Below are 25,283 nucleotides of genomic sequence, written 5' to 3' on the forward strand. Positions count from 1 at the left end.
AAATGTTGTCCTGTCAAGTCATCTTTTATAAATCCTGATGTTTGGTGGGAAGTCGCATGCGCACATTTCGAGCCCCTTTTTCTGCTTATGGAAGCTTTACAAATGAGGCCCCTGGACTCTGACTCGGCCACTCCAGGACATTTACTTTGTTGCTGTGAAGTTTTATTTGGCTTTATGCTTGGGGTTGTTGTGTTGTCTTGTTAAGGAAACAAATCTTCTCCTAAGACGTAAGTTTCCATCAGGTTTTCCCTCCAGGATTTCCCCATTCTGTTGCCCCCTACCAAGCCTTCCAGGGCCTCCTGCAGAGAAACATCTCCACAGCCTGATGCTGACCCCAACGTGCTGGGAAATGCTGTCTTACTGGTAATGTGCAGTGGTCAGGATGCCATTTAGTCTGATGGCGTAGCAGACCGTAGAACCTTTTCTAGTCTCTTCTGACATGTCCTGCATGTTCTTTCTCTTTGCCACTCTCCATTGTAACTAGTAGGGGGTGCCACCAAATCTCAAACACAATATCACTCAACATCTACCTGGGTTCAAATAAAGCGTTTCACTAAAAAGTGAATAAATGAAAAGCCATCATCCCCTGAGTACCTACATGCCTTTGTCATGTCATCGAGTAAATCAGAGCACGTGTGATTAGAGACCAAGTGTTGCTTATTCTGTAAAGAGATTCTAAAACGGCCTGATCATATTTGTGGAGACCCCTAGAAAAGCTCTCAAATAACTGGATTAAAGGGACCATTCAAACTTGATCTTTTCTTGAATTCGTGTCACACACGAGTCTCCAATTGTGTAATCAGTCATTCGGCTGATTTAAATGGAGACAAGTCGTCCCTCTGCTGTTTGGTGTCATTGTGTGTCCCACACTGAACAATGAAGCAGAGAAAGCAACAGAGAGAGTTGTGTGAGGAGATCAGAAAAAAAATGAGAGACAAGGCAAGAAGACCACAATCTCCAAGCAGCTTGATGTTCCTGTGATGATAGTTGCAAATATTATGAAGAAGTTTAAGGTCCATGGGACTGAAGACATACTCCCTGGATGTGGCCACAACCACAACAAATGGGCAGAAGGAGAGTGAGAATAGCAGACAAAAAGCCAAGGACAACTTCCAAAGAGATTCAAGATGAACTCCAAGATCAAGGGCCATACGTATCTGATCTCACCATCTGCCACTTTTTTGTGACGGTGGGCTCAATGGAAGAAGACAGAGGAGGACTTCAAGTCAAGTCAAGTCATGTTGAGGAGCATGCACTGGTACAGTGTGTTGCCACACCCACAACACAACGAAACAATTCAGGATCCCGGTTGGCAACCCCCCCCCAGGCAGACACGCGGTCCAGTCCCACCCTCTGGAAATGACCCTCTATCTGTCGCAGCCAGGTGTTACGTGGGTGACCCTTTGGCCTGGTCCAGCCACTTGGGTCCCCAACAATGAGGATCTTATGAGCTGGATCACCCTCGGGTAATCGTGACACATCGCCACAGTGCTGTAACTGACGCTCCCTCACAATGCAGGTCATGTGCCTCATTTGGGACTCCATGAGCAACACAAACTCAAACCAACAGTACCCAAGGATTCTCTGGTACAGTGTGTTGCCGCGCCCACCAGATGACAAAACAGCAGTCTCGTCCCATGCTCCGGAACCGACCCCCTATCTACCACAACCAGGTGTTACGTGGGTATCCCTATGATGATCCTACGAGCCGGATCACCCTCGGGTAATCGCGCTATGTGGCTGTAGTGCCATAACTGAGGCTCCATTACAATGCAGGTCATGTGCCTCATTCAGGACTTCGTGAGCAACACAAAGTCACACCAACGATACCCCAGGACTCTGAAGAGACACAGTACCAAAACAGTCCAGTCTTCATCTCAGGTCACTGGATAGCGCCCATGTCTCGCAACCATATAGCAAGACAGGAAGCACCAGGACTCTAAAGACTTGGACCTTCGTCCTTTTACATAGATAGCAGCAGTGCCACACACCCCTGTCCAGTGACCTCATGACCCCCCATGCTCTCCCAATCTGTCTACTGACTTTATAGGAAGAGTCACCAGAGTCATGAATGTCACCACTGAGGTAAGTAAACCTCTCGATGAGGTCGACACTCTCTCCACAGACAGACACACTGCTGATGGCCGTGCCCAAGAGGTCATTAAAGTTTTTTATCCAGGACATTTGCAAGCCCAGAAATTCAGACTCCTCACTCAGTCTCTCAAGACCCCCGATCAGAGCCTCCATTGACTCCGTGAAGATCACAGCATAGTCAAGATCAGTGAATCTCTCTTCACCAACAAATGCCCCACACCCTCTGGACCCTATAACCCTGCCCAACACCCAGTCCATATACAGTAAGCATTGAACAGAGTAGGAGCAGAACAGACCACTGATGAACCCCAGAATCAACTGGGAAAAACGCAGAGGTCCTGCCTCCGCTCTACACAGCACTTACAATACCAGTGTACAGGCCAGCCATGATATCCAGCAACCTCGAGGGGATCCCACGAACCCCCAGGATGTCCCACAGGGCAACTCAATCAACTGAGTCGAATGCTTTGCGAAAATCGACAAAGGCTGCAAAGACACTCTGCCGATATTCCTGTTTGTGATCCATGAGAACCGTCAGTGCCAGGATGCGATGGTAGACTTCTTAGGCGTAAAGCCAGGCTGCTCCGGTCACTGGTAGGTGAGCAAGTGACCAGGAGGACTTGACATAAAAAATACTGGAATTTGCTCAAAGTGCATACTGACAAGCCACAGTGCTTCTGAGAGAACGTCCTTTGGGCAGATGAGACTCAACTGGAGCTTTTTGAAAAGTCACATCAGCTCTGTGTCCACAGAACAGCATGTCTAATGTGAAACATGGAGGAGGCTCGGTGATGTTTTGGGCTTTCTTTACTGCGTCTGGCCTGTGGTGCCTTGAGTCTGTGCAGAGAACAATGAAATCTCAAGACCGTCAAAGACATTCTGGAGTGAAACGTCCTGCCCAGTGTCAGAAAGCTCAGTCTCAGTCACAGGTCATGGACCCTCCAACAAGATAAGGAGCCAAAACACCCAAGAATGGACTCTTCTGAAGTGGCCTTTTAGGAGCCCATCACACATCTATGGAAAGATCTGAAACATGCAGTCTGGACAAGACCCAGCTGGAGCAGTTTGCTCAGGACGAGTGGGCCACATGACCAGTGGACAGGTGCAGACGTCACATGGAGAGCTGCAGGAATTGCTTGTGTGCAGTGATTACAAATTCTAAAGGCTGTGCCCCAAAATTTTAGGTGAAGGGTCCCATCATTTTAACTTGTGTTATGATCTGAAATATTCTGTTGAATCCCAACTCTAAAGCAAAGTCCCCTTTGTGTTAAATCCGGAATAAACAATCATGGGTGCCATTTACTTTTGTGACTTTCACAGACAAATAACTGTGGGTTGTTCTTTCTTTGGTGGAGGGGGGGGTGCCACCACATTTGTAAGTTAGCAGACCCCCCATATCACTTTGTGATGGTCAGCAAGTCCTTGAGCCGCAGGACGAGGCCATTAAAGTGCTTTACGTCTGAGCCGTAGGAAGATGAAGATGTGCTGAGCTCATGGCAGGTCGGTGTTTTCCCCCTCGGCTCTTTGCTCCCTGCAGAGTCTGCCACTTTCTAAGTGCCAGTCCTACATGAATGCCCGCCTGCATCTGTCTGGCACCTGCCTGCCATCAAAGGAGTGAGGCAATGCTGTGAATTGTGAGGCGGCTCCACCTCCGCGCCGGCAGCCAATCAGCTGCCCCGACGGCCCCCCTTCATCCTGCTTTGCCTTGCCATGTGACATGGGGAGCTTATCACGGCTTATCGTAGTTGAAGGTCAAAGCTCCAGTCTGTGCAATCTGGCAGCAGCTGTGCTGAGCCCTGCGTCAACAGGAGCCATCAGATTAAGGCCGTCAGGAGGGGCGAGGGAAGTGGGCTCTCTTTGGAATTCTGGACGTTTGGCTTTCATTATCGAGCTTTAATTTAAAAGCTCTTTGTGACGTGTGCACGCTGAACTTCACGGTGCAAAGCACTTGCAGGCCTTTTAGGCGGAATAGAAGTCCGGGTTATGTGATGCAGTAATCCACAGACAATGCCGAGGCAGGGGACAACAGGGCCTGAATCATATAAACAGGAAAAGAAAAACATTTCAAAATGGAACCGTCCAGCCATCTTCTAACTTTCCAGCCCAAACTGGGGTCGTAGGAGCTGGAGAACATTCCAAGAGGGGCACTGAGCGCAAAGTAGGAGCCACCACAGGAAAGGATGCCACGCCAGCTCATCACAAAGCAAACTTACACAAGTTGGGACGTGGGAGGAAAACCGAATCAGATGTGAGGAACAACGTGCAAAGGACACACAGACAGTGACTGGCGGGACAGGATTTGAGTCCTCTGGCACAAATATAGTGCCCTTCATGGTGCCATGAGGTACTCAGTAAAGAACGCAGGACATTGCTGTACAAATTATTACAATGATGTGTACTGATCCAGTCAGTGAAGCAGATCATTTATATAATGCCTTTCACGATGCTATCGCAAAATGGTTGTAGGGAAGCATCTTGATCACTATAGTATATTCAGCCATTCATCCACCAGCTATTGAACCCTGCTAATGGGGGCTGAGGTCAGGTCAGGTTGGGGAGCCTGCACTGGTACAGCGCATTGCCACACTCACCACATGACAAAACAGCTCAGGATCCTGGTTGGCAGACACGCAGTCCAGTCTCCCCACTTCGGAAATGACCCCCTATCTTGCCAGGTGTTACGTGGGTAACCCCTTGGCCTGGTCCAGCCACTCAGGTCCTCAACAATGAGGATCTTTGCAAGCTGGATCACCCTCGGGTAATTGTGCCATAACTGATGCCCCCTCACAATGCAGGTCATGTGCCTCATTCAGGACTCCATGAGCAACACAAAGTCAAACCAACGGTACCCAAGGACTCTCTGAAGAGACACAGCACTGAAGGAGTCCAGTCTTCGTCTCAGGTCACATGATAGCATCCACGTCTCACAAACAGGGAGCACCAGGACTCTAAAGACTTGGACCTTTGTCCTCTTACAGAGGCGCCACACACTCCTTTCCAGCGACTTCATGACCCCACATGCTCTCCCAATCCGTCTACTGACTTCATAGGAATGTCACTGCCAAGGTAAGTAAACCTCTCGATGAGGTCGACACTCTCTCCGCAGACAGGCACACTGCTGATGGCCGTGCCCAAGAGGTCATTAAAGGCCTGGATCTTTGGTTTTTATCAGGACCCTCAGACTCCTCGCTCAGTCTCTCGACAGCCCCCATTTGAGCCTCCATTGACTTGTCTTAGGACTGAGGTGATATAATAAAAATAAATAAGTAAATAATAAGGCATAGACTAAATCCAATAAGTGAAACAAATAATTCATGCAACACCACCAAATTTATAATGCAGTATATCTATCCATCCTTCTAGCAATTGTTAAACTCACTAAATATTTGGCAAAGGTAATAAAATAAAAATATGCAAAGTACATTACACACATAGTATGTGGAAAACATAAAGCATGGAATGAATCCAGTATATGAAACAAATCAAGTCTATAGCGCCTTTCATGCTATCTCATCATCCCCTGCAAGAGACGATCTTTTCAGACATTTTTATCCACAGGCTGATTCCTCCACTGCTCTATAAAGCCCCTCTGGGGGTCTTTCCTGCCCGCCGCTATCAATGTTTCCTCCTGACGTCCCTTGGTAACTGCTGACACTCTTATTAAAAAGTCCACTTTGCAATATCTGCACAATATACATTTAGTATTGATTGGCTTATCTATTGATTGATTGATTTGTCCTATGAGTCAGTGTCTTTGGTTTTTATGTTTCTGCTGCTGAACGCTTCTAAATGTCCCCTTGGAGTTAATAAAGTTTATCTAATCTAATTTAAAGGTGCATTCTATTACAAGATGGTTTAACTGACAGAAGAGTCCAGAGCAGTCAATTTGTTCAGTGTATCTATTTATTCATCAGTTAAAATACTAACCTAAAGTAGGCTGGGACAATGAAATATAAAATAAATAAAGTCAATGTAGGTAGAAATAATAATGTACAGACAGCAAGTGGGACAAATCATTTTGGAGCATACTAACTCAGATCCAGAACACTGTAACATACTATTATCAAACCAAGGCAATGAAAGTGAAAGCAAAAACACAGAAATTCATACAGTCGCTTATACAGCTTGTTTATATGGCGCCTTTCATTGGGCATATGGTCATGATATTGTTATACAGACAAGTCTAGATTACTGTAATACATCAGGACAACCATCAGGTACTGAACTGAATTACTACGGGCTAAGAGTAATGAAATGTGAATAAATAAATAGATTCAGCATTTGTAGAAATAATAAGATACAGGCTGAGTTCAATCAGTTCATTTTAACATAATGCCTTTCAAGATGCACAAGATCATAAAAGGACTGTAATACATCATTCAAAACAGTGTTATATAGAATAATGGCGACCTCGAAAATAATAAAAAAGAATAGATAGATAGATAGATATGAAAGGCGCTATATAATACATAGATAGATATGAAATCACTACAGATTGCTAGATATGGAAGGCACGATAGATAGAAAGATGGATAGATAGATCGATAGATAGATTTGAAAGGCACTATAGATAGATAAATAGATTTGAAAGGCACTATATAATAGATAGATAGATAGATAGATAGAAATGAAAGGCACTATAGATAGACAGATAGATAGATAGATAGATAGATATGAAAGGCACTATAGATAGATAAATAGATTTGAAAGGCATGATAGATAGATAGATAGATAGATAGATAGATAGATAGATAGATAGATAGATAGATATGAAAGGCACTATAGATAGATAAATAGATTTGAAAGGCACTATATAATAGATAGATAGATAGATAGATAGATAGATAGATAGATAGATAGATAGATATGAAAGGCACTATAGATAGATAAATAGATTTGAAAGGCACTATATAATAGATAGATAGATAGATAGATATGAAAGGCACTATAGATAGACAGATAGATAGATATGAAACGCACTATATAATAGATTTGAAAGGCACGATAGATAGATAGATAGATTTGAAAGGCACAATAGGTAGATAGATAGATAGATAGATAGATATGAAAGGCACTATAGATAGATAAATAGATTTGAAAGGCACTATATAATAGATAGATAGATAGATAGATAGAAATGAAATCACTACAAATAGATAGATAGATTTGAAAGGCACGATAGATAGATATGAAAGGCACTATATAATAGATAGATAGATAGATAGATAGATAGATAGATAGATAGATATGAAAGGCACTATAGATAGATAAATAGATTTGAAAGGCACTATATAATAGATAGATAGATAGATAGATAGAAATGAAATCACTACAAATAGATAGATAGATTTGAAAGGCACGATAGATAGATATGAAAGGCACTATATAATAGATAGATAGATAGATAGATATGAAAGGCACTATAGATAGACAGATAGATAAATAGATAGATATGAAAGGCACTATAGATAGATAGATAGATAGATATGAAAGGCACTATATAATACATAGAAAGATAGGTAGGTACAAAAGGCACCATATAATTAATAGGTAGATCTTGAGTCAGACCACATAGAGCGCAGAGGAGAGGCACTCTAACACCATGCCTGTTATCAGAGCACAGCCGCATACTCTTGACTACAGGGGGCGGGGTCTTAATGCATCAGGAGGGAGGCTGCCCTTCCAGCCAATGAGGTTCTACAACCTTTGAGTTTGCATATTTATGAGGGTGATTAGCATACTGCATATATGGCTGTTTCAGAGCAGCATCTAAGGCATGTTCACATTCCCACATTTACGAGGTGATGGTGATTTGTAAAGGGCACATTGCTTAGAATTGTGTGTATGCCGGGTTTTATGAATCAGATTATGTTTTTTTGGCTTACGCATTCTGTGCATGTTTTAATGCTCAAATCTACATAAAGTTTTATAAATAAGGCCCCAGGTTCTAATTATAGTTTTATTAGTGGATCTCTGAGTCAGAGGTGAGGCACTGTCTATCAGTCCAAGGGGGCATTTGATATTTTCTGTAATGCTTTGTTATTGAGTGCCCCTGGCACAGACTGGTCTGAGAACTTATTGAAATCCTTTGGTATTTTTTCTATAGCTCCTTTCCCTTGCAGGCAAGCCTGCTACACAGAGTTTAAAGATCCTGTCTGAAACCAAAGGTGCTATCTTGTTGACTTGAGCTTACTGTTCTTCTCTTCTTCACAGCAGTACAACGAGGTCGTATCCCGCCTTCACACTCGGGAATTAGCCCCACCTCTACGCCAGGTGGTGGGGGCGGTGGTGGCGGAGGGGAGTACTTCAACGGGCAGCCTGTGTCGGAGCTCATATCCCAGCTGCTGAGGGCCGAGCCTTACCCAAGCAGCCGCTTCGGCTCCCAGTACAGCCAGCAGCACCAGCAAGGCAGCAGCGTGATGGGCATTGACAACATCTGCGAACTGGCAGCACGCTTGCTCTTCAGCACCATCGAGTGGGCACGCAACATCCCCTACTTCCCCGAACTGCCAGTGTCGGAGCAGGTGGCACTGCTACGGCTGAGCTGGAGCGAGCTCTTTATCCTCAACGCCGCGCAGTCCGCCCTGCCGCTGCACATGGCGCCCCTGCTGGCTGCCGCTGGCTTCCATGCCTCCCCGATGTCAGCGGAGAGGGTGGTGTCCTTCATGGATCAGGTCCGCGTCTTTCAGGACCAAGTGGAGAAGCTCATCCGGCTGCAGGTGGACTCAGCAGAATACAGCTGCCTGAAGGCCATCGCTCTGTTCTCGCCAGGTCAGTGAATAAAGGGAAAGAGCCTCAATGGGGCAAAGTGGGGGGTTAGTTTTAGTCATGGGTGCCTTAAATGGTCCAAGAGTGACATGATGCAAAACAAAAGGAAAAATAAACTTCCTGGGCTGAACCTGTTAACCTTTGTAGTGACCTAGTGTCCAGTCATAGCCTTTGTAAATGAATGGACACTAGGTGGCACTGTTGCCCACCTTTTTCCCAGCAGACTGACGTAGGACACAGGTTAAAAGTACAAAGAAGGTTTTTAATTCTCTTCTGTCTTCTTTGTTTAGTGCCTCCAAAGCACCACAGCCACAATAACCACAACAATAAAGCACTAATAGTTTCCTCCTCCCGACTCCGGCTCGCTTGCTGGGTCTCCACCAGTCCTTTTTATAGTCCTTGACCCAGAAAGTTGTATTTTTCTTCAGCCCGGAAGTACTTCTGTCCTTCTGTCCCAATAACTTGGGACTACTTCCAGGCTATATGGAAAGTAGAAATCCCCATGTCTCCCTACAGCGTCACCTGGCAGCACCCATGGTACCCAGCAGGGCTGTGAAGCCAAACTCCATATCCCATAGTGATCTGCAGAAATCCGGGGCACCGCTGTGCTGCATGGAAGTCACCATCTAGTGTCCTGGGTGTGTCAATCCTGCCGTCCATCACACCTTTAAATCAAGTGGCATCCGCGGGCATAACTGACTAGACCGTGAATATCTAACTCGGCCAAAGCTAAGAAATCTTCAATTGAATACCCAACTGCTTAATGATTACAACAACACAGTGGCGTGCAAAAGTATTCACTCCCCTTGAAAGTCCTCCTAATGTTCTGCATGACAAGGTTTGTCCACATGTTTATCCATTTAGTATTTTGAATGTGGACTCTTCTGCTGTAACAATACATTTCCAAAGTCTAAATCAACCATTTTCTACAGAGATTTAACTGAAGAAGAAAACCTCCAAAGTTTGTGTCTTTATACGTATTTAATCCTCTGTGCTTTGGAAGCTCCAGGTTTACACAAATAAATCACAAAGGTGACAGTCATATTTAAACATAATGAGGTCCGACTTGTGAGTCCTTTCTGTTGTCTCTGGATATAAAAAAGCCCCCCTTGTTGGACAAGCACTGCAACAATGAAGACAAAGGAGCATCAGCTGATTTAATAAAACAAAGTCATTGAAATGCACAAGGCAGGAAATGGCAACAAAAATATCAAAGAGTTTGAATGACCTGTTAAGGACTGCAGAGTCCATCATCAGAAAGTGGAAGGTTCATCACAGCACTGTGACTCTTACTAGAACAGACCGTCCCTCCAAACTGAACGTCAGAGCCGGACGTCGACAAAAAATCCAACCGCTGCTCTCAGAGGTCTGCAGTGCTCTTTGACCGAGTCTGGAGTGGAGGAGCGGGGGTCCACAATTACAAAAGCTCTTCATAAAACAGGCATCAACGGGAGGGTAGCAAGAAAGAAGCGATTCCTTAAGAAGGTCCATGTAAACACATGGATGGCATTTACTATGTGAATTTCCCCTTGGGATTAATAAAGTATCTATCTATCTATCTATCTATCTATCTATCTATCTATCTATCTATCTATCTATCTATCTATCTATCTATCTATCTATCTATCTATCTATCTATAGTGCCTTTCATATCTATCTATCTATCTATCTATCTATCTATCTATCTATCTATCTATCTATCTATCTATCTATCTATCATATAGTGCCTTTCCAATCTATCTATCTATCTATCTATCTATCTATCTATCTATCTATCTATCTATCTATAGTGCCTTTCATATCTATCTATCTATCTATCTATCTATCTATCTATCTATCTATCTATCTATCTATTGTGCCTTTCATATCTATCTATCTATCTATCTACAAAGCCTGAGAAAGACTCAGTTAAGATAAGGAAGAAGGTTTTATTGTCAGATGAGACCAAAAAAGAACTTTCTGGCCAGACTTCAAAGAGGTATGTGTTGCGTAAAACTAACACTGACGATGCCTCAAGAAACACCAGACCAACGGAGAGATATGGTGGTGACAGCATCAGGCTATGGACATACTCTTCATGTACTGTGACTGGGAATCTGGTCAGAGTTGAAGGGACAATGAATGGACACAAATGACACACAGTATTACAGGAGAACTTGTTGTAGTCCTCTTTGAACCTACTTCTCGTGAGAAGATTCATCTTTCAATGTGACAATGACCCTAAGCAGGCCAAAGTGACACTGTAATGGCTCAAAAACAGAAAGGTGAATGTTGTGGAACGGCGGAGTCAAAGGTCTGATCTTAAACCTGTGGAGAATTGGTGGCACTGTTTGAAAACTGCAGTCTAGAGGTGCCATCCCACCAACTTAGTGGGTCCCCATCGATTCTGCCAAGAACAACGGAGAAGAATCACACCTGACCAATGTGCCAAACTGGGACATACCGACCCCAAATGAGTGAAGGCTGTTACTGCAGCAAAAGGGTTCTTGACAAAGTGTGAATGTGTAGGCCAGGAGTGTCCAAGACGTCGCTCGCAAGCTACCGGTAACTCGCAAACCCTTTCCAAGTAGACTCGCCAAAGGGTTAATGAATCCTACATAAATTTGAAAACTTGATTAGTCAAATTAGAGGAGGGCAATCTTTCCAAAAAATCATATCACGATCCTTTTAACACAAAATCACGATCCACAATCTGAATTGCAATCTCTCTTTTCAATGCGGCATACACTTCAGAGAATATCCGGACTCAAACTCATCAACACCTAAGTAACACTTTGTTTCAAACTAGCTGAAATGCCCAGCGTTGACCGGGAGGAAAATAAAGTGGTTTCTTTTTTTTAATTGTTTGAGAAAAATTGAGAAATGAATAAATTAACAAACAATGAAGACTCACTAATGTGCTTGTTTTACGGCCTTGTATGTATGTTATCATCCAGTTGACGCTCGGAACTGGCCAACTCTATTTAATTTGAAAAGCAGCAGGGGCAGTGCGCCCTCTGGTGGTCGTTGCGAGTGTCAACTGGATGATAACATGCATACAAGACTGCAAGATCAACCTGGAACAGGTGGGTTAGGGTTTATTTCACCCTACAGTATTTGTAGTCGACCAATGAGAAACGTGTATCAAGTTTCATGAAAATCACCGTTTGGAAGTGATGCTGGAACACACATACATACACACATACATTAACCTTATATATATATATACATATATATATATATATATATATATATATATACATATATATATATATATATATATATATATATAAACAAAGTTGAATTCAATTGTTCTCTCGTTTTCTAGCTAAGCGGAGTTAAGGACCACGCCCCAAAGCTGGCGAGTGAGCGAGGTAGGCCCCTCCCCTCGGCCTGCTGCGTCTAACTCAGATTCACGCAAATAAATCGAACTCTTGATACATAGCGAAATGAAAGAAATTGTAAAATCAACTGGAATGTTCAAGCAAATGATATAATAAAACCTCATCTAAATCCGTGAAGTAGAGACATACAGAGAGACGTTGGATTTTAGTAAACCTTCAACATAATATGCAGTTAAAGTCTCAACAGCATTCTCAGCATTTCTGGAGTTTAGTAGAGCCACATAACTAGAAGAATCTTCACCAAGCACTGTGGTGGGCTGGCACCCTGCCCAGGGTTTGTTTCCTGCCTTGCGCCCTGTGTTGGCTGGGATTGGCTCCAGCAGACCCCCCGTGACCCCGTAGTTAGGATATAGTGGGTTGGATAATGGATGGATGGATGGATCTTCACCGAGCACCTCTGAAAACGTCTGCTTTGTTTGGGTCTCCATACCTCTGTGAGTCTGACATGAATGTCATGAAGTCAAAGTTCAGAACAAGACTGGCAGACGAACATTTAAATGACTCCATCAGAGTGAACCTCAGCGGCTCTACTCCACCAGACACCTCAGTGCCAGTCACCTGACTAACTAAACAACACATCACACATGCCACTGGACCTGTGAGTAAAGTGACACAGTGACATGTGACAAAATGACAAATGAAGAAGTCATATCTGTGGATTTGGAATTGCATTGTTTTGTTTTGACAGCATCCCTGTGACCCTGTGGTTAGGATATAGCGGGTTGGATAACGGATGGATGGATGTTTTGACAGCATTCATGTTTTAATTCAATAGAGTGAGATACACGAGAAAATGCATACAGACATACAGAATACACTTGCTGGTGAACTCAATATTTTTTGTGATGTTTTAATGCAAAGTGTGAGTTGTGGACACCAACATTTTGTAAAACAAGCTTATCCAGTTTGTTTGGGTTGAAATAAGCGATGAGAATAAACGTTAGAAAACACGAGTAGCTCTCGGCCATTTTCATTTTGTTAAAGTAGCTCTAAGGGGAACAAAAGGTTGGAGACCCCTGGTGTAGGCCTTGAATGCTTAGGTAAACATGAACTCTGGAGTTTTTCTTCTTCGGTTAAATCTCAACAGAAAATGGTTGATTTGGACTTTGGAAATGTATTGCAACAGCAGAAGAGCTCACATTAACAATACTGAAAGGAGAAATATGGGGACAAATCTTCTGTCATGATGAACATTAGGATGACTTTCGAGGTGCACGCCGCTGTATGAAGTCCACACAATGACGTTCCCTGGGGTGTGGTGGTGGGTTTTTTTTTTTTCGCATCCCACAAGCACAAGCTAGTTACGTTAATTGTGGATTTCGCGTGAACCTGTATGAGTGAGTGATGAACGAAGATGATTCTCACGCTGAAAAGAAAAGAAGGTTAAAGAGCCAGTGTTTGGGCTGTATCGCCGACATCAGGTGTCAAACTGTAAAGGAAAGAGCAGGTAACCTCAATAGAGGAGAGGACGGAGACCAACAGGGAGGGCAGAATACATGAGAGCTGCCATTAGAGAAGATGAAGGGAGAGAGTGTCACAACGTTAGTCGGTATGGACACTAGAGGGCACTGTTGCTCCTCAAAACGTTATTTATTTTTGTAAACTCTTCAAAAGACTTTCCCACACCACTGCCATACGTATATATACAATACAGTCAGTCAGTCAGTCAGTCAGAGTCCAACAAACTATATCCTAACACAGGGTCACGGGGGTCTGCTGGAGCCAATCCTGGCCAGCACAGGGCGCAATGCAGGAACAAATCCCGAGCAGGGCGCCAGCCCACCACAATACACAATATAGCATGCAGTCTTTCTTTCTTTCTTTCTTTCTTTCTTTCTTTCTTTCTTTCTTTCTTTCTTTCTTTCTTTCTTTCTTTTTCCTCTTCTCCTCCCAGCAAGCTTTGTCCACCATCCACCCGACTTTGGCTCCCCGACTGGGTTTAACCCACATGAGAAGGGTATCCTCTATCAGTGAAGAAACTCCTCCTTTTGCGTGCCTCATTACAAGAGGTCAACGTCATCACTGCAGAGGTGGCAGAGTCTAACAAAAATATGAGAGTGGCTAAGAGTTTTTAGTATACCAGGGATGGAAGGAGCTGTTAGAGAAGGTAACTGTGGGAGTCAGTTGGCTTGTAATGGAGCGAGGTTTGAAGACATGGAGGACTGATAGAACGACTGACATCTACAAATGGTAGAGTTGTGGTAGAAACGTTGATTGTAAGCAGAAGAGATGGATGGAAACATCATTAATGAACTCCTGTAGCTAGCTTCTGGTACAAGAGGAGGAACCGACACAGTCCTCGATATCTCTTTTGTACAAATCCGGTACAAAGCCTAGATAGAAAGAAAAGGAATGCTCTTCCACTCAGCTGACAGAGATGTTGGCATAGTTAGGTCTCATTCTACTGCCCACTGCAATGCCACTGACCTGGAGAATGAAGTTGTTATCAAAAGAGAAAGCATTGAGGGTAAGAACCAGTTTGGCCAGTCTGATAATGGTGTTTGTGGGAGGATCCTGGACTGGATGTCTGTTGAACGCCTGTGTGAGGGTCATGAGACCGTCATGGCGAGGAATGACCGGGCATAGAGAGCTAAACATAAAGCAGTTTGGCCCGTGAAGCCTAACTAAGCGAGAGGTGTGCGTATGTGTTTATGAGTGGGCCCAGTGGATGGACTGGCAGGCACTTCACTTTACTTTGTGCCCAGTGCTGCCAGGATAGGCCTGGATTCACCTGCAAACGGATTTATGAAGGTTTGTAAATGTTTATTTCAGTTTTGTATATTCTTTCTCTTCATATTTTCCCCACTTCTATGTGGGGTCGATGTGCTTGATCAACCTTCTCCGTTCAGCTCAGTCCGGCACTTCCACCCGAGTCATACCCTTTACCTTCAGACCTTTTTTTACATTGTCCATCTGCCTCCACTTTGGCCCCCTTCATTTTCTGCTCCTCTTGTATTTTCCATTCCCATCACTCCTTGGCCAACATCTTCATTATCTCCCCTCGATATACTGTATGTCCGCCTACTCTCCTGTACTTTCTTAGCTATTTTTCCCACTTTGTTCTGCCTCTAATTGTCTCATTTCTTATTCTGTCCTTTTATGTAACTCCACACATCCATCTCAGCTTCCTCATTTCTGCCACATCCAACTTCTTCTCCTGCTGTGCTCCCTTTACTGCACATGTCTCAGCTCCATACATCATTACTGGTCTTACCACAGGCTTATAAACCTAAAATTCGTCAATCACAGAATGCTCCTGATAACTTCATCCAATTGTTCCATCCACACTGCACTCTTTGGGTTATCTCTGCATCTAATTTTCCATCTTGGTCTACCACTGATCCTAGATATTTAAACTTCACTCTTTTCAGTGGCTCTCTCAGCAGCCTAACTTCTGAATCCTGATCGACATTAAACCTCATTTCTGTATTCTTCCTATTCCATCTTCAATCCCCTGTCTTCCTAAGCTATTCTCCATCTTTCCAACTCACTGCGCTTCCTCTTTTCTGCTGCTAAACAACACAGTGGCATCACACGTACATTTAGACCTATTGGCATTTCTGCTAAACAACAGTGCCATCTAGTGTTCTTCATTAGTAGTGCACTCTGGAAATTGGCTTAACTTTGGCACCCTCTGCTGGCCACTCTAAACATAGCAATGGTGTTTGAATCTGAAGCCCATCACAATAGTCCTAATATACTCAGCGTTTTAGTTTAGACAAGTGTTTCTTTAATGAATGTAAAATGCAAACAACTTAAAAGAAAATAAATACTTGGGGACAACTTTCTCTTTTGAATATCAGGTAGGCTGCCAAAAATAATCTTAGAAGGTTTGCCTCATTCATAGCAATTTACAGTTTTTATGGAGTCCTTATTGTCATACATACAATGTACCGTGCATTCTTACATGCATGTGCTAATCAACATGACACATGTTGTCATCCTCCACCGACATGATTAGGGCATAGAATAAGGGTACCTGAAACTTCTGTCTTAACCAGCTAGGCTCAGTCATAAATGCTCTTAGATCTGCTCGAGCTACTTCTCTCTCCTCTGTTCTTGTCCTTCTCGACCTTTCATTGGTTTTCGATACAGTTAACCACCTCTTGATAATCTCTTGACTCCCTTGATAAACTCAAAATCCATGGTTCTGCTTTGGGCGGGTTCAAGTTCTACCATTTCTAACTGATTCTTTTGTCTCTTCTTGTGTAAATCCTTATCCTTGCCACTGAAACGCTCCACAGAAGTGCCTCATGTGTCTATGTTGGGTCCACCTCTGTTTTCTCTCTACATTTGCTCCTTAGGAAATGTAATTTCTGTCCATGGGTTCTCCTACCCCTCCTGCATGCTGACAATGCACTGATCTTCCTCGTCTTTCCCTCTTACAACACATAGGTTTCAACCCAGATCTCCAGCTGTCTCTCAACCATCTCATCATGGATGAGTGCTCACACTTTGAACCTAAACCTTTCAAAGTTAGACACCCTCTACTCACAAGTGTCTGCATATCTGTTTGTCTGTCTAGTCTCTGTTAGCTGTCATTTGGTATGAGATTTTTTACTACAAATGTTTGTTATGCACCATCTGTTAAAATGACAAATTCAATGAATCTCATTACTACAGATGTTTGTGATGCACCATCTGTTGGAATAACAAATTCAATGAATTTCATTACTACAGATGTTTGTGATGCACCATCTGTTGGAATAACAAATTCAATGAATCTCATTACTACAGATGTTTGTGATGCACCTTTTGTTGAAATAACAAATTCAATGAATCTCATTACTATAGATGATTGTGAGGCACCATCTGTTGGAATAACAAATTCAATGCATTTCGATACCACATGCATTACAAAATACATTCCAATAAATGGTGCACTGCAAACATTAACACTGAGCTCTACATTGATTATTTAGATTTCAACCCATCTTAGATGGGTATAACAGCTAGTCCTAAAATAAAGCAGTAAAGTAAAATCCATAAATGAAATATTGTATTCTATTAAGCAATCTGTCCATTTTAATCCTTGCTACACTGATGCCTGATGAGATAGACTGGCCCCCCGATGTGTATGTTGTTTGCGTGTTGTTCCTGCCTTGTGTCTGATGCCTGCTGAGCTCGAGCTTCCCCATATTCTTCCTCTGGGTAAAATTATTTAGAAAATAGCTGGAGAGTCTAATTTGGGTTTACAGTAAGTAAATGGTGTCATTCCAAAGTCTGTCCAGAAGGGGGCACCAGTTCATCTATTTTCCTAACCCACTTATCCAAGGCTGGGCAGCTGGAGTCTATCCCAGAGGTCATCTGGCACAAGTCTGTCACAGGGTGTAAACTCTCACACACACACACACACACACACACACACACACACACATGCTAAGGCCATTGTGGAAACTTGTCTTTGGACTGTGGGATGAAACACAAACAGATATGGGGACAGCATGTTTGTAACCAAGAAGACGAGATTTTTCCACAGGGTTACCACCTATTACATTAACCCCTCATTTCTCTGTTTTTTCTTTTTTCTCTTTCAACACAGATGCCTGCGGCCTGACCGACCCTGCCCACGTGGAAAGCCTACAGGAGAAAGCTCAGGTGGCCCTCACCGAATATGTCCGCTCACAGTACCCCGGGCAGCCCCAGCGTTTCGGACGACTCTTGCTGCGGCTGCCCGCTCTCAGGGCCGTACCCGCCTCCCTCATTTCTCAGCTTTTTTTCATGAGGCTGGTCGGGAAGACCCCCATCGAGACTCTGATTCGAGACATGCAGCTCTCGGGAAGCTCCATCAGCTGGCCATACGTCTCGGGGCAGTAATGTGTGTGACGGCCTCTGAAAACTGCCATGAAATATTAAAAAACAAACAAACAAACAAACCAACAAATCAATGGACAGCAATGGAATTATATACCTCCACTTTATTTTTGTTCTGGTACTTGATGCCTAATGTCTGCTGCAGTTTAGTAAAAGAGTAAGAATTATATTAGATTATATCGTTCATATTTGTAGCAGGTGCAGAATGTAATTGTGCGACTAACTTTGCAATTACATAGTGTATTAAAAAAGTATAAAGGCTACTCACCTGTCGCTTTTGTGTGACTTAAGTCCTCAGCCATTCCTGCTGCTGTCAGGCGCCCCGATTTTATTCTGCTTAAACTTTACTTTTTTTGACTGCTGTCATTTCTGCTGCTATTTGCTGAAGGAGATCTGGATTTGTTTTGTTCATTTTTGTAGTTATTACCGTTGTTATTTTCATTGGTATTTTATGTGTTCCCCATCTATCATCTCTATGAGCTTTACAGTGCATCTGGAAAGTATTCACAGCGCATCACTTTTTCCACATTTTGTTATGTTACAGCCTTATTCCAAAATGGATTAAATTCATTTTTTTCCTCAGAATTCTACACACAACACCCCATAATGACAACGTGAAAAAAGTTTACTTGAGGTTTTGCAAATTTATTAAAATAAAAACTGAGAAATCCATGTACATAAGTATTCACAGCCTTTGCTCAATACTTTGTCGATGCACCTTTGGCAGCAATTACAGCCTCAAGTCTTTTTGAATATGATGCCACAAGCTTGGCACACCTATCCTTGGCCAGTTTCGCCCATTCCTCTTTGCAGCACCTCTCAAGCTCCATCAGGTTGGATGGGAAGCGTCGGTGCACAGCCATTTTAAGATCTCTCCAGAGATGTTCAATCAGATTCAAGTCTGGGCTCTGGCTGGGCCACTCAAGGACATTCACAGAGTTGTCCTGAAGCCACTCCTTTGATATCTTGGCTGTGTGCTTAGGGTTGTTGTCCTGCTGAAAGATGAACCGTCGCCCCAGTCTGAGGTCAAGAGCGCTCTGGAGCAGGTTTTCATCCAGGATGTCTCTGTACATTGCTGCAGTCATCTTTCCCTTTATCCTGACTAGTCTCCCAGTTCCATCCTCACAGCATGATGCTGCCACCACCATGCTTCACTGTAGGGATGGTATTGGCCTGGTGATGAGCGGTGCCTGGTTTCCTCCAAACGTGGCGCCTGGCATTCACACCAAAGAGTTCAATCTTTGTCTCATCAGACCAGAGAATTTTGTTTCTCATGGTCTGAGAGTCCTTCAGGTGCCTTTTGGCAAACTCCAGGTAGGCTGCCATGTGCTTTTTACTAAGGAGTGGCTTCCGCCTGGCCACTCTACCATACAGGCCTGATTGGTGGATTGCTGCAGAGACGGTTGTCCTTCTAGAAGGTTCTCCTCTCTCCACAGAGGACCTCTTGAGCTCTGACAGAGTTACCATCGGGTTCTTGGTCACCTCCCTGACTAAGGCCCTTCTCCCTGATCGCTCAGTTTAGATGGCGGCCAGCTCTAGAAAGAGTCCTGGTGGTTTCGAACTTCTTCCACTTACGGATGATGGAGGCCACTGTGCTCATTGGGACCTTCAAAGCAGCAGAAATTTGTCTGTAACCTTCCCCAGATTTGTGCCTCGAGACAATCCTGTCTCGGAGGTCTACAGACAATTCCTTTGACTTCATGCTTGGTTTGTGCTCTGACATGAACTGTCAACTGTGGGACCTTCTATAGACAGGTGTGTGCCTTTCCAAATCATGTCCAATCAAGTGAATTGACCACAGGTGGACTCCAATTAAGCATCTCAAGGATGATCAGGGGAAACAGGACGCACCTGAGCTCAATTTGGAGCTTCATGGCAAAGGCTGTGAATACTTATGTACATGTGCTTTCTCAATTTTTTATTTTTAATACTTTGCAAAAATCTCAAGTAAACTTTTTTCACGTTGTCATTATGGGGTGTTTTGTATAGAATTCTGAGGAAAAAAATGAATTTAATCCATTTTGGAATAAGGCTGTAACATAACAAAAGTGGAAGAAGTGATGCGCTGTGAATACTTTCCGGATGCACTGTATATCCTTAAAGGAGTAGTCTGACCAAATATTCATCCATCTATTATCCAGCCTGCTATATCCTAACTACAGGGTCACGGGGGTCTGCTGGAGCCAATCCCAACCAACACAGGGCGCAAGGCAGGAAACAAACCCTGGGCAGGTGCTGCGCAAAGCGGAGGACATCGAGGGTCTGAGAGTCTCGTTTACAAGTGAAGGAAGAAGGGAGCGAGAGATCAACGTGAAGATCAGAACACTAGTAGTTAATTATTAATGTGGCCCACCAAGGGGGCTTACAGCCACCTCAATCCCGACACAGACAGACGTGGGACACAAGTCCAGCACACACTCTATTTTTTAATTTTATCTTTCTCTTTCCCGTGGGAAACGCTTCCCCCGTTTCTCACCTGTACAGCACAGTCACAAGCAGATTCCAACACTAAATACTCTTCTTTCTTTCTCTCTCTCGCTTTTCTTCCACTCCTCCTGGCAAGTTTCGTCTTCTCTTACCCAACTCTAGCTCCTTTTATAGGACACCCAGACTTGCTCCAGGTGATTGTTGACCTACTTCTGGATGTGGCAGAAGTGCTGCACCAAAGGGTTCTCCTCAAATGCATTGAATTTGTTATTCCAACAGTTGGTGCATCACAAACATTTGTAGTAAAAAATCCCATACGAAATGACAGATAACAGAGACGCAGCGACTAGACAGACAAACAGATATGCAGACACTTGTGAGTAGAGGGTGAAAGGGTTAGGTTCAAAGTGGTGAGCACTCATCCATGATGAGATGGTCGAGAGACAGCTGGAGATCTGGGCATCCCAGCCGGGCAAGGGCCCCGTTCGTCCACCACACTCTTCTCCTGGTTGGCTTTCTCCGGACATGTAGAAGAGTCTTCATGCAAAAGACCTTCTTCACTTTGACTGCAGCTGGTATTCTGGCTTCTCCTTAATGGTTGAACACATGCACACACACACACACGCGCGCACACACACACACACATATACACACAGTGTTACCGGTTGCCTTCTGAGCAACTGGTGATCAGTCAGCTAAAAGAATGCGTGGCCTCTCGTATGCAGTCTTCCTCTTGTGAGCTGGCTGAACACAGGTTCAAACAGAGCCGGAACAAATCACAAATATATGGGGACACCAGCCAGGTAATCCCTTTTAATTCTCTGCAACGTCTCGATAAACTTTAAACAGGTGCCTTCTGGTAACACTTAACACAAGGCCACAGGGGACAAAAGAGAAAATAACATTCAGCTTTAACTCCAGTTGTCAGAAAAAAGGAAGGCTTTCCCAGAGCTTTCGCTTGTCAGAACAAAACTCATCAAAAGACAAGTCAGTGGAGGCAGCCGGGCTTTTTATAATGGGAGGACCGGAAGAGGCGGAGCTCATTTTCCTAATTGGGAGGTTTCTGGGAGCTGTGGGGAGAAAAGGAAAACAGAGTTAGCAACAGCGCCCCCTCTCGCCCTGGTGGGTTACCATTTACCTCAAACAAGGAGATCCTCAGATGCACATGGGATGCCACCCTGTTTGGGCACAATGTTTGGACTAATGGCCCCCTCTGTCATGGGCGGAATTCCATTTTTTCCATTAGAACAATCCAGATGAGCACAGGCCATTCAGTCCAACAAAGCCTACCAGTCCTACCCACTTAATTCTTCTAAAATAATATCAACTCAAATTTTGAAGGTCCTTAAAGTCCTTCTGTCTACCACACTACTTGGTCACTTATTCCATGTGTTTGGGGTTCTCTGTGTGAAGAAAAACTTCTTAATGTTTGTGTGAAATTTCCCCTTTACAAGTTTTCAACTATGTCCCCGTGTTCTTGATGAACTCATTTTAAAGTCACCGTCTCGATCCTCTGGACTGATTCACTTCATAATTTTAAACACTTCAGTCAGGTCTCCTCTTAATCTCCTTTAAAGGCTCAGCTCTTTTAATCTTTCCTCATAACTCATCCCCTGTGGCCCTGAATCAGTGCAGTCGCTCTTCTCTGGACGTTTTCTTGTGCTGTTATGTCCTTTTTGTAGCCTGGAGACCCAAACTGCACACAGATGAGGCCTCACCAATGTGTTATTAAGCTTGAGCAGAACCTCCAGTGACTTGTACTCCACACATCAAGGCACTATATAACCTGACATTCTGTTAGCCTTCTTAATGGCTTCTGAACACTGTTGGTCATGTTGGGTCCACCACAACTCCTAAATCCTTCTCATAAGGTGTATTTTTGATTTCCCAAACAGCCCATTGTGTATTCAAATCTAACATTTTTACTTCCTACAAGTAATGCTTTACATTTACTGACATAAAATTTCATCTGCCACAAACCCACACCAAAAAAATAAATAAATCACCATCCCATCGGCGGTGTAAATCTGAGCCTCACCAGACCAATACAAGCGAGTGAGAATCCCACCTCTTCACCATCCCATCCTCACCACCTTCAAACCTGGGCACTAGTGAGAGTGTTGAGTCCACCACAACTCCTAAAACTTTCTCATAAGGTGGACTCTCGATTTTCAGACGTCCCATCATAACTCATCCCCTGTAGCCCTGAATCAGCCCAGTCGCTCTTCTCTGGACCTTTTCTTGTGCTGCTATGTACTTTTTGTAGCCTGGAGATCAAAACTGTACACATGACTCCAGATGAGGCCTCACCAGTGTGTTATAAAGCTTGAGCAGAACCTCCTGTGACTTGTACTCCACACATCAAGGTGCTATATAATTTGACATTCTGTTAGCCTTCTTAATGGCTTCTGAACACTGTTGGTCATGTTGAGTCCACCACAACTCCTAAATCTTTCTCATAAGGTGGACTCTCGATTTTCAGATGTCCCATCATAACTTATCCCCTGTAGCCCTGCAATCAGCCTAGTTGCTCTTCTCTGGACCTTCTCTTGTGCTGTTATGTCCTTTTTGCAGCCTGGATACCAAACTGCACACAGGACTCCAGATGAGGCCTCACCAGTGTGTTATAAAGCCTGACCAGAACCTCCTGTGACTTGTACTGCACACATAGATAGATAGATAGATAGATAGATAGATAGATAGATAGATAGATAGATAGATAGATAGATAGATAGATACTTTATTAATCCCAAAGGGAAATTCACATCAAGGCGCTATATAACCTGACAGTCTGTTAGCCTTCATAATGGATCCTGAACACTGTCTGCCAGTTGATCGTGCTGAGTCTACCACGACTCCTAAATCATTCTCATAAGGTGAACTCTCGATTTTCAGATCTCCCATCTTCATAATTCATTCCCTGTAGCTCTAAAATCAGCCTCATTGCTCTTCTCTGGACCTTTTCTAGCGTTGCTATGACCTTTTCAACATCTGGAGACCAAAACTTCCCACAGGACTCCAGATGTGGCTTCGCAAGTGGCCTCAGGCGATGGCAGACTGTCTGAGGGGCTGAGAATAGCAGGAAAAGCCAACTATAAAGCAGCAGATATGTGGGGGGCCATAGACATAGTGCCTAGAAGATCAGACTGCTTAAGTCAAGCCAGAGGTCTCATCACCAGCCTGGGATTGGACCCCAGAATAGTTTGGCATACCGGTTGCCTGTGACCCCAGATGAGGTGGAGCTGGGCGGCGTGCATGAAAGAAGAAAGGGACAAGCAGCTGGGGGTGTGTGGCACCACTGATGACCTGAAACAGTGCTGAGGATGCCAACAGTCCTCTTTAGGACCATGTTAAGATGCTAATGCCATTCTTCTGTCTGTCACACCCCCAAGTTGTTACATTGGGGGCAGCAGTTAGAACAGGCTATCATCCCCCAGACAGAGATCTGGTTTAGCTCTAACACTGGTGGACCCCTTGATCACTCAGACAATGACTTGTGTTAAATTTCAGGGTCGAGGTTTTTCAGAGGAGGGGCATTGTAAGAAACTCTTCATCGGGACCTCAGAGGGACATGCCACATAGGTGGCCGTGGACTCTCTGAGGGAGTGGGAGTACCTGGAGAAAGCTGGCTATAAAGCAGACCCTCAGCAGCAGGTAAGGTGGGAGCACTTTGATTGGATGCCTCTGTGGGCTTCTGAAGTCTGTTAAGTTGGAGGCATCACCACCAGAGAACTTAGGATTGGACCGTGGATTTGGGTCGGCTCACAGAGATCTGTGGAAATAGTGTAGCATACGGGGCGCCTCTGACCCTAGGTGAGGCGGAGCTGGGGGGCAAGAATGAGTGAAGGGACAAAGGGACAAGCAACTGAGTGGCACCACTGAAACCTGAAACAGCACTTAAGATGATAATGGCCCTTTATGAGACCACTCACCTGCAATCAGTGTTAAAAGGCTAATGCCATTCTTCCATCTCTTGTACCATTGGGTTGTTCCAGTATTGTGGCATGTCTTGCTGCCAACTGGGCACAGGCACGGCCATTTAACCCTTTATACTCCTCCTCATTTTTGTCCGCTTTCTGCTTCCTTGATTTAACTGGCTATAATATCATCACACTTCATTCAATATTCCTGTTAAAATAAGGATGAGACATTCTTGTTTCTTGAATTTTTACACCTGAAGAGTATAGTTATGTTGTACACATAGGACGCAGAAGAATCCATCCATCCATTATCCAACCAGCTATATCCTAACTACAGGGTCACGGGGTCTGTTGGAGCCAATCCCAGCCAACACAGGGCTCAAGGCAGGAAACAAATCCTGGGCAGGTTGCCACCCCACAGCAGGGCACACACACATGCAGCACACACTAGGGACAATTTAGGATCACTAAGGCACCTAACCTGCATATTTTTGGGCTGTGGGAAGAAACCGGAGCACCCGAAGAAAACCCACACAGACACGGGGAGAACATGCAAACTCCATGCAGGGAGGACCCAGGAAGCGAACTGGGATCTCCTAACTGTGAGGCAGCAGTGCTACCCACTGTGCCACCATGCCGCCCCCGCAGAAGAATAAGTTGCAAAATTCAGTAACGTTTTTAAGCAAAAAATGCACTTTGAATGTTATTGTTATTATCCATACATATTGGAATAAGCTTCCAAACGCTATACAAGTGTTAGTGCATGTGTCAGGACGTCCCAGAAAACTGCTCTTTTGAAATGTCTACTAGTAACATGTCTAGCTTTACTGTTCTGTAGCAGCACAAAAAAACAAGATTTTTTTTCTCCACTTTCACT

The 25,283-nt window shown here is 44.0% G+C and overlaps 1 protein-coding gene across 2 annotated transcripts in view; it reads left to right on the top strand.

Annotated features, from left to right (window-relative positions):
* The window catches only part of nr2f6b (nuclear receptor subfamily 2, group F, member 6b), a 44,558-nt gene extending 26,236 nt beyond the window's left edge, over positions 1 to 18,322 (top strand). The window contains exons 4-5 of one of the 2 annotated variants that reach the window (XM_039767074.1): positions 8,308 to 8,865; positions 17,788 to 18,322. In XM_039767074.1, coding sequence (XP_039623008.1) covers positions 8,308 to 8,865; positions 17,788 to 18,062 — 833 coding nt within the window. In that variant the 3' untranslated portion in view covers positions 18,063 to 18,322. The remainder of the gene's footprint in view (positions 1 to 8,307; positions 8,866 to 17,787) is intronic. The other variant, XM_039767075.1, reaches the window with a different exon arrangement.
* The last annotated feature ends 6,961 nt before the right edge of the window (positions 18,323 to 25,283 follow it).

This window comes from Polypterus senegalus, chromosome 10 (assembly GCF_016835505.1).
Source record: "Polypterus senegalus isolate Bchr_013 chromosome 10, ASM1683550v1, whole genome shotgun sequence".
NCBI classification, from domain to species: Eukaryota; Metazoa; Chordata; class Cladistia; order Polypteriformes; family Polypteridae; genus Polypterus; species Polypterus senegalus.